At 45.3% G+C, this 9,390-nt stretch overlaps 1 protein-coding gene across 1 annotated transcript in view; it reads left to right on the forward strand.

Moving 5' to 3' along the window:
* Positions 1–6,150, forward strand: part of LOC130585442 (cohesin subunit SA-1) — a gene marked incomplete at its 3' end in the record, with an annotated part of 135,131 nt that extends 128,981 nt beyond the window's left edge. The window contains exons 16-20 of the mRNA XM_057385932.1: positions 437–540; positions 2,827–2,919; positions 3,045–3,134; positions 3,308–3,511; positions 6,080–6,150. Coding sequence (XP_057241915.1) covers positions 437–540; positions 2,827–2,919; positions 3,045–3,134; positions 3,308–3,511; positions 6,080–6,150 — 562 coding nt within the window. The remainder of the gene's footprint in view (positions 1–436; positions 541–2,826; positions 2,920–3,044; positions 3,135–3,307; positions 3,512–6,079) is intronic.
* Between the last annotated feature and the right edge of the window lie 3,240 nt (positions 6,151–9,390).

Genomic DNA, 9,390 nt, shown 5'->3' on the forward strand with positions numbered 1-9,390 from the left:
CTGTCTCCCTTTGCTGTGTGTCCCCCGCTGTCCCCCATTGCCGTGTGTCTCCTGCTGTCCCCACTGTCCCCTATTGCCGTGTGTCCCCCGCTGTCCCCCTTTGCTGTGTGTCCCCCGCTGTCCCCCATTGCCGTGTGTCCCCTGCTGTCCCCGTTGTCCCCCATTGCCGTGTGTCCCCTGCTGTTCCCCATTGCTGTGTGTCCCCCGCTGTCCCCCATTGCCATGTGTCCCCTGCTGTCCCCGTTGTCCCCCACTGCCGTGTGTCCCCTGCTGTTCCCCATTGCCGTGTGTCCCCCGTTGTTCCCCATTGCTGTGTGTCCCCTGCTGTCCCCCATTGCTGTGTGTCCCCTGCTGTCCCCAATTGCCATGTGTCCCCTGCTGTCCCCCCCGTCCCCGTGTCAGTGCCCTGCCAGGTGATGCCCTGTTGTCCCTGCAGTGATGTCGGACCGGCAGGAGAGCGCGCTGATCGAGCTGCTGGTGTGCACCATCCGCCAGGCTGCCGAGGCACATCCCCCCGTGGGCAGGGGCACAGGCAAGAGGGTGAGTGGGGCTGTGGGTGCTGCCAGCGCCAGAGCAGWGCCTGGGATGCCACCTCGGGACACTTCCACAGCACTTCTGCAGTCTGTGTTTGCCATTGCATCTGAACACTGCAAATAGAAACATTAGAGATTCAGTTTCTGGGTGTGTTTGGTTTTCTCTTCGTTTGATTTTGGGGTTTGCATTGCCAAGTTAAGCAATATGAATTTACAGCATGAAAGTACTTTGTTATTATATTTTTGGATGCTCTTTTTATCATAAGCCTGCCTTACATTTGTACCCACATCTCCAGCCTATAATGTTAAAACTGGATTGGAGTGGAAAGTGTAGGAGCAGAGTAGGATTACCTGTCTTCTGTAAAAATGAATGTGCTGCTAATTTGGACACAAAATTTGCAGAAAAGTCAATAGGATCTCCATGGTGAAGGTATTTAAGCACTGGAACAGATATTGGGAGTTGATGCCCTTTCCATGCTTGGCAGTTTTTGAGACCTGACTGGACAAAGCCCTGATCATCCCARTGTGACCCCTGGGCTGGCTCTGCTCTGAGCAGGAGGGACTCTGGGACCAGTCTGAACGTGTCTGTGTTTTTCAGGCATCCCTCCTCTTCGGCCGCTTCCAATGAGTGCCCTAAGAATTTCAGAACTTGACATTTTGGCCATGTTGCCTCTTCCATTTATTTTCCAGTGGGTGGCCACTCCTGAGGACATGCAGACACTTCAGTATAAGTCACAGGCTTTCAGCTGTATTCTCCATAAATACTGCATCCATRTTCCAAAGCAGTCTCAGCTTTTCAGACATACTCCCCTGATTTTTGGTGGTCCCCTTCTTACTTAGGATAGACTAAAATGGAATAAACCCATGTGAACATGCAGTACTTCTGTTAGTTTCCATTCTAAATGATCATAACTAGTTTATTAAAGAAAGCCACAGATTTAATAAAGATGAAATCTGGAGACAGCCCTGGTGTTCTCTATTGCTAAAATAATACCGTTACTTAACTTCKTAATTTTTATGTACCAGAGCAGATTAGTCTCATGTCCAGAAACTGCATCCCAGGAAAAGTTCCAAGAAACCATCMATTTAAACATGCTTTATGTACCTTAATTTATAAAGCATGTTCTTTGGAATTCCTAATTTATTAAAACATTTCAGGGCTGAGGAGGACATCCATGAAAGCACTTAAATTTATTCAAGCACATTGTATCTTTCATCACCAAAACTGTATTGTAAGCACAACTGTTTTGTCTCAAGCTGCAAACTTTTCTAGCAGGCAAAGTGATCTTTAAATTTGAAGAAAAAAAARATCGTGTTGGTGTTTTCTGTTTGAAGCACCAGATAATGTCAGCATTAACTTTCTGGTGGTGGAAGTGGAGGGGTGACCCAGCTTTTACTTCTCCCCAGCTGGACTGTGAATGCTGGGCTGGTTGGTGACTGCAGGATCTCTGCTTTCTCACTGAAGCTTTCCCCTGTCTCATCATCCCACCAGCTCCTTCTCACAGTTGTAATAGCACAGATTTCTAATAAAGCGCTCACCTTCTTGTCAAATAGTTTCTCTTCTGACTTTAGCTTGTAACCCTACTKTGCAGTCTGGCAGATTGGCTAGATGTCAATCATTAGCTAATATGAGTATTTTATTTTCACAATTTGTTTTCAGAAGTGTCCTTTCCTTTCCTGAAGCCAAGCAGCCAGATCTAAGCTTTGATGATGCACGCCGAGTTGATTGTTGTCTGGTCACTGTTCCAAGGGGGTTTTGCTCTGACAGCATTAGTGCTTCAGCACATCCCTGTGGGCTTGGAAGTATATTTTTACTGAGAATTCCATTCCAGTTTAGAGATGAGGCCACAAATCTGCTCATGAAAATCTACCAACAGTTGGTTTGGGTTTGGTTTTCTTAATTATACTTCAGTTTGCCCTGAGGTCTGACATTAACACTTTGTTTTTAATGTGTGAGAGCCGGAGCTCAGTACACTTGGAAGCAAAGGCAAAACTTCCACTGACTTGGGTTATATTTGAATTTCAATACTAAAAAGATGTTGATGTGTGAAGACAATTTCCTGCTGGGTTACATGGTATTTTCCTTTTCAGTCACAGCTTCTTAGGACACACAGTCCTCCCACTTAATCATTCTTCAACCCAAATGTGTTTTGAGTCTTTTTTATTCCCTCCTCTTTTGATCTGTTAAACAGACATTTGCATGGATTTTTGTTTGTGATACAACATTTAGAAAAGTTAATGAATGCTATATGGAGAAGTTGTATTTACTGTAGTTATTTTTGATCACTTCCAGGTCTTGACAGCAAAAGAAAGAAAAACTCAGATAGACGACAGAAATAAATTGACTGAGCATTTCATTATTGCACTTCCCATGCTGCTATCAAAGGTACAGTTTTCAACAAAATAAATCTTTCACTAGGATTTACAGCTGTCTTTAGAGTTTCTCATTCTCTAGTGCAGGAGTTTTATTTTTCCTTTGCTGTGGTTTGYTTTGTTTCCATGCTGCTCCAGTATTCCGCTGATGCCGAGAAGGTTGCAAACCTCCTGCAGATCCCTCAGTACTTTGATCTGGAAATCTACAGCACGGGCAGGATGGAAAAGGTACCTTGGGCAGGGGGTGTGGAGGCTCTCAGGAGTGAGCYCTGGTCAGTGCCACCAGGCTGAGCTTTGGTGTGGCACACGAGCAGCCCAGCCTTGGGCAGGTGTTGTGGCAGGGCTTTGCTCGGTGTCACTGCCCCGGCGAGGGGACAGCTGAGCTTCTTTTTGCTCTGCAGCATCTGGATGCCTTACTGAAGCAGATCAAGTTCGTTGTGGAGAAGCACGTGGAGTCAGACGTTCTGGAAGCCTGCAGCAAAACCTACAGCATCCTGTGCAGTGAGGAATACACCATCCAGAACAGAGTTGACATAGCCCACAGCCAGCTGATCGACGARTTTGTGGATCGATTCAACCATTCTGTGGAGGATCTACTGCAGGAGGTTTGTTTTCTTAAAACTGTTGAAGTTAACTGCCTAAAATATGCTTGGATAGACTGCAGAAAACATTCTTAGCAAGCCATGAAATTATCCATCTGAAGATGGAGTGCAGCAGCAGCAGTTTTATAATTATTTGGAGCTACCTCTCCCTGTARAAATACAGGAGTAGCCATTAAGCCTTCAAATCACTGATGGTGTAAAACAAGACTATGGTACAATCCTGCTTCTGCACATTTAGTTGAGTATTTAAACAGTGCACATAAGAAAATTAAGTGGATGAATGGGTGAAAGCTGATGAAAAATGCAGAAGAAGCTGCATTTATATTMATTCTTGTAGTGATTCCAGTAGTCCCAAATGGATATGCAGGCAGTAGAATCAAGCTTGGATTATGTTTTGCATGGAAGAGAGGATTTAGTAAAAAATGTATAATGGCATATTAAAAGAGCTCTGGAAAGAGTAAAAGATACAAGTCTGAAACCTGGGAGTACCTAGGATTTAGTTGTAAGAATTTATCCTTCAAAATGCATAAGACAGAATACATTAAATAAGAATAGAAAGTGTATTCATTTTTTCTTCCTTTGCAGCAATTTAACTTTGTGTAGCRCTATTTAATTTGTTGTAATTTTCATGCCTTTTAAGCATAAATGAGAGCTGCACAGAGCTTTTTCTTTGCTTCCAGCCATGCATGGCACTGTGGCRGACACATTTAATTTTTGATGTACATTTAGAGGATGTTAAGCTAAGTCTCTGATTTGGAATGGCATATGAAAGGAAATACACCTTTTTTTCCTATTTTTATGTAACATGCCACATACAGGCACACTGTAAATAAGCTTTGTTATGTTGCAGAGTAAATAAAAATGTGTAGCTGCAGGAATGTGCACGAGTGAAAAGGCAGCACAATCAGGAAGCCTTCCACAGTCCAGAGGAGTTGGGGCACCACTGTGCATTCTTTCGTAAAATATATGGATGTTGCTGTCTGTCTGCCATTCTTGGTGTACTTTCYCACTAATTTCTGATCAGAGCCTGGAAAGACAGTCCAGGATTTGTGCTCCATCCCTTCTCACCTGTGTGTGTGATGGGAGTCCTTCCAGCCAGTGCCACTGCCTTAGCCTGGGGTTTTCCTCACCTCTGGCCAACAGGACCAAAACCTGGTGTGTGCAGCAGGGAGGGCTAAAGCTGGACTGCCAGGCAAAGGGATAGAACCACCCACATCTGATGCCCTGCAGCTGAGTGTGAGAGATAATGGCCTTTTAGAGASCTCTCCCTTCCTGGCCCTGCTCCACAGGTCCCCACCTTTTACCCCAGGGCAGTCAGAGGACAGCACTGAGCTGCTGGGATTCATCAGTGCCTTCCCAAGAGTCTTCTCAGGAGAAATGGACTAAGAGGGAAAAACATTTKTCCTTAAATTTGTCTTTTCTTCAGAACTGCTCTATAAGTGCTGYTGAAATAAGAAGTCAGTACCTGCTTATTCCCCCTCCCTTTCCCTTCACCTCTCTTTGCCARTGGCTTCCCTTCWTKCTGTAGGGCAGGGAGCCCTAAAAGRTGCCCTGGGGCTGCTGGGCAGAGCAGGGACTGGGCTCCTCCGAGGGATCCCCTTCCTCTGCACCACAGGGAGCACAGAAAAGCCTCAGAGACCCTGTGGATATTCACTCCCAGGGGAGCAGGGGGAGGCTTTCAGAGAAGCAGTGTCTGAAAGGCATCTGAGAAATGGATCCAGAGGCTTAGATCTCTGAGTAAAAGCGAGTGCATAAGTCAGACATGGGACAGAGCTCTGGAGACAGAACCAAGATAAAATGGGAGAAGACAAGAAAGGGAACAGCAGTAGCAAGGATTTAAAATTAAGACCTTTGTGATATTCTTTTTAAGTTATATTCTCTGAATAATTAATTTAATAAGTCTGTTTCATCATTTTAAAGTCACTTTAAATTGAAAAATTTGCATTTTTCARTTTACCCAAGCAAGTAACCCACTGCTTTATGGCTTCTCACTGGGCTGATAATGAGAGAAACATTGATTGACCATTGCATCTCAAGACAGGAGCATGTCTTAATTATTAGGCTTTTAGATGGAAAAAAAAAATATCAAAATGGAGAAAAATTGTTGTGAGTGGGTTTCTTATTTCAGAAAATTGCTGGGAAAATTAGGGTTTGGAAGTACTTTACTTTCCCTTCACTAAGGGAATTTGTTGTTTAGTTTGCAGGAAATACTAAAATGGTGTTGTAGCATGTTCACCTGCTCTGGTTGTTAAAGCTGATGGGTCAGTCCTTTTTGTAAAATGAGATAGAACTCTGATTTTGGTCTTGGTAATGATGTCTACTGCTAAAGGATAGTGCTTTGGRCATTAACACAGTGAGAATGCTGAATACTTGTCAGATAATTTTGCTTATTTTTTAATGCAGTGCAGTGGTTACTTAAATACTACAGAATCTAGGTAAAAGTCACAGGAGAATTTGAAGTTGGTTTTGGTATCTGCATAAACCCCCAGGAGCTGCTGCTGCCTGTGCAGCTCAGGGCTGGATTGCTGGGGTCTCCTCAAGGGTTCCTTTCCCTTTGCCTTTCCCTTGCAGGGAGAAGAAGCTGATGACGATGACATCTACAACGTGCTCTCCACGCTCAAGAGGCTGACCTCTTTCCACAAGTAGGTGCTGCTTTCCTCACAGGTCTGGGGTGTTGATTTTATCCTTTTAGCAGCTCAGCAGTGTCAGGTGTGCAGAAGTGAGAAGGTGCATGGCCTGGAATCTGCYRTGGGGCTGRAGGAATGGCTTCTGGGGTTTGTTAGGAGAAGTTTTGGGTTGATCAGGGGTCCTTGCTCGGCTCATGCCATGACCTTTGAAGATGGGATTTGCAAGTGGCACCCTCCCCTTGCACCCGATGCTTTTACACCCAGGAGTAAGTTACTACAGGTAACAGCCAGGGCACAAGGGACACCTCTGCCACAAGCCTGTGCTTTGGGCCTCAYCCTAGGAGAGCCTGCAGGAAGCTGTTTCTCAATGCCTCGGAGGCAATTTCTCCTCAAAATKATAGAAATTAATTAGTGGTAGCAATAATAATAATAAAAATAGTTTATGGTGGGAGCCTGGAAGATGCATTTTCTTCCTGCAGTTGGATTGTTGGCCAGATTTCCCATGTGGATTGCACAGAACCCCCTCACCAAGCACAAAGCAGCTTTTCAGGTTCCTGCTGCTCTCAGACCTGTGGGCACCCTCAGAGCAGCAGACCAACCTGGAGAGCTCCACTGGAGGTGTGAGTTCTGGAGCTCAGCCAAAGCCCTGATTTTCCCTCTGTGAGCTGCAGGAAGCCTTTGCTCCTGGTCAGCCTGGGGAAATCTTCACAGGCAGCGGGGCTGAGAGCCACAAACCATCTCTTTCTCATCACAGGGTAGGACAGGACCTTCCTTTTGCCACCTCTTTATACARCTTTTCAGTGGTTTCATTTCTCTCTCTGTGCTCAGACTGAGCTGATCCCGGATCCTGCACTGAGTCCCTCTGAAATGGTTCWGCAGTCTCTGCTCTCTGTTCCCAGTGAAGGAGAGCTCCACAAAAATCAGTAAATGGTTACTGATTTCCATAGTGCAGCACGCTGACACGTGTGCCAGTGAGGTTTGCAGCCACCCTGGTAACTCTGGAGCCACTTGTGCCTTTGCTGAGGGGATCTGGGCAAAACTCCACTTCACCTCCAGGGAAGAAACACAAATCTGAAGGCTTTCCTCAGGTGCTCCCATATATATTTTTTCCTTYGGGGTTCCAAGTCCCTAGACTTAATTCAGACCATAAAGAAAGCCTTGTAGAATAACACAGAAATCAGGGTCATGGACATCTGCTTTCACCTTCACAAAAACGGGAAAGAGCAAAGAATCAGGGCCGAAAATGTATCATTGCTCAGATGATTTCTTATTTATGACTATAGCTCAATAGGAATTTCTAATTAATATCTCCTTGTATATAAAGAAGTAATAGAATGTTCATTGCTGTCTGGAATGTTGCATGTGATGTGGTTTCCTTGTGATGGGAAACAGTTACAGTGTGTGAGCAGAATTCCTGCTGARGCTTTGCTGGGAGAGGATCTGCAGTTCACAGCTCACRTGGAGTGTGGTGTCCCCAGCACACRGGCTGTGGKCTGGCAYTGTCAGAAGAAACTCAGTCAGTGGGAGAAGCTGAAAGCACAGGCTGACAACTCACACCTTTCAGACCTCCTGAAGGGGCACTGATGAGGTGTTAGCTGGGGCTTTGGGAAGAAATGAGTCCCTGTCTCCTTCCAGTGAGAGAAACTCCTCTGTACCTCAGCCATGCTTTTGTGCCCTTGGTGCTTGCTACTGCTGCTTCACACTGTGAGAAAAAGCAAGGTGGAAAATACAGGGTGAGGGATTATGAGAAAAGCCTTCCAGACCCAAAAGCTCTTGTACTGGGATTTCCCAAGCCTGGGCTAATCCTCTTTCTGAGAGGGCCATGACAACAAAGGGCTCACAGCACACTTTGAATTCTTTAAAACAAGGGTATCAGTGTATCAATAAAATTAAATTCATTCTTAAAAAGTTTCCTTCCACATTTTCAGAATACAATAATACATTTCCTTGGGATCTTTCGAGCAGAACTCCTAGAGTATCCACTTGGGGTTTTTTTTGCTGGAATCTCACAGATACTCAGAGCATTTACATACATAGGGACAATTTTTCTGTACTGACTCCAGCTAAATTCAATTGAACTTTCACACATGACACATCAGTGCTGTAGCAATTTTTATGCTGCAAAATCTCCTCATTCTTTATTTACTTCTGTAAATCCAGTGCAAGGTGCATTGCAAGCATCACCTCCATTCCTCTGGCTGTGCCTGTTGGCTCTGCCTTGCATGGAGGATGTTGTGTCACATTGGAAACTTGGATTGTTGGTGTCATTGTCCAGCAGTCCTCAGACAGGACACATTTGCTTCCTTCCCACCTCCAGAGTGGCTCCACAAACCCCAGGGACTGTCACAACTCTCAGATAAAAACACAGTGTGTGTCAGTGTGATCAGCCAGGGCACTTCCCACACAGGTGAATTCATGGGCACATCAGAACATCATCTCTTCCTCTCAGAGAAATCCTTTGCTTTACATTTTGTCCAGCGAGTGAGTGAGCAGAGAATCCCTCAGACTGAGTAACTCAGAAGTTTGTTATATCCAGGGGAAATAGAAGTGTTGATGAATTAAGCTTCATTRGAGAAATTGGACTGTATCTGCAGCYCAGCTGCTCAGAGCCCAAGGCACWGCTCCCTTCTCTTTGTGCTTCTTGCCAAAGTGAAGCAGCTCCAGGATGGAAAGGTCCCCTCTTGGAAAAGAAACTTTTCAAAGCTATTTTTTACCACACTTGGAGAAACACTGTGAAACTGGTGCCTTTACCTCAGCTGCCTCTTGTCTGGCAGAAATGTGCCCCAGGGCTGTCCAGAAGGATTAAATAAACCTGGCATGAAATGTTGGGCCTTGTTTTCTTTAATCTGTGAAGGGTCTAACATGGAAGGGACTGAGGGAAAATTCTGTCTTGTGGGAATTTTCTTTCTGGGAGCCTCTGTCAGTCTGAACCTCTGTGGAGAGTGGTGTGGTGTCCAAGATACCTTTATAATTGTGGTTTGGATGGCTAAGGAGCTCAAAAGGAATAAAGAGGTGCCAGAATCTGCCTACCTGTAATGTGGAGGCTCTGCTTTCAGGAGGTTTCTACTGAAAAAACATGTGTAAATTAGAATGTTTCAGCCTTGGAAGCTGAGGAGCCCTTCCTGGCTCAGCTGCGAGGCCAGGCTGAGGGCAGGGAGCTGAGGTGCCCCCAGCTGTAGGGGCATGGCTCCTCTGCTGGCTGCCTGACAGGCAATTTCAGAGCTGAAAAAGCAGCAATGAGACAGTTTTTCCTCT

The sequence above is a fragment of the Malurus melanocephalus genome, unplaced genomic scaffold (genome assembly GCF_030028575.1).
Source record: "Malurus melanocephalus ecotype Western Australia unplaced genomic scaffold, MMel_1.1 scaffold_889, whole genome shotgun sequence".
NCBI lineage: Eukaryota > Metazoa > Chordata > Aves > Passeriformes > Maluridae > Malurus > Malurus melanocephalus.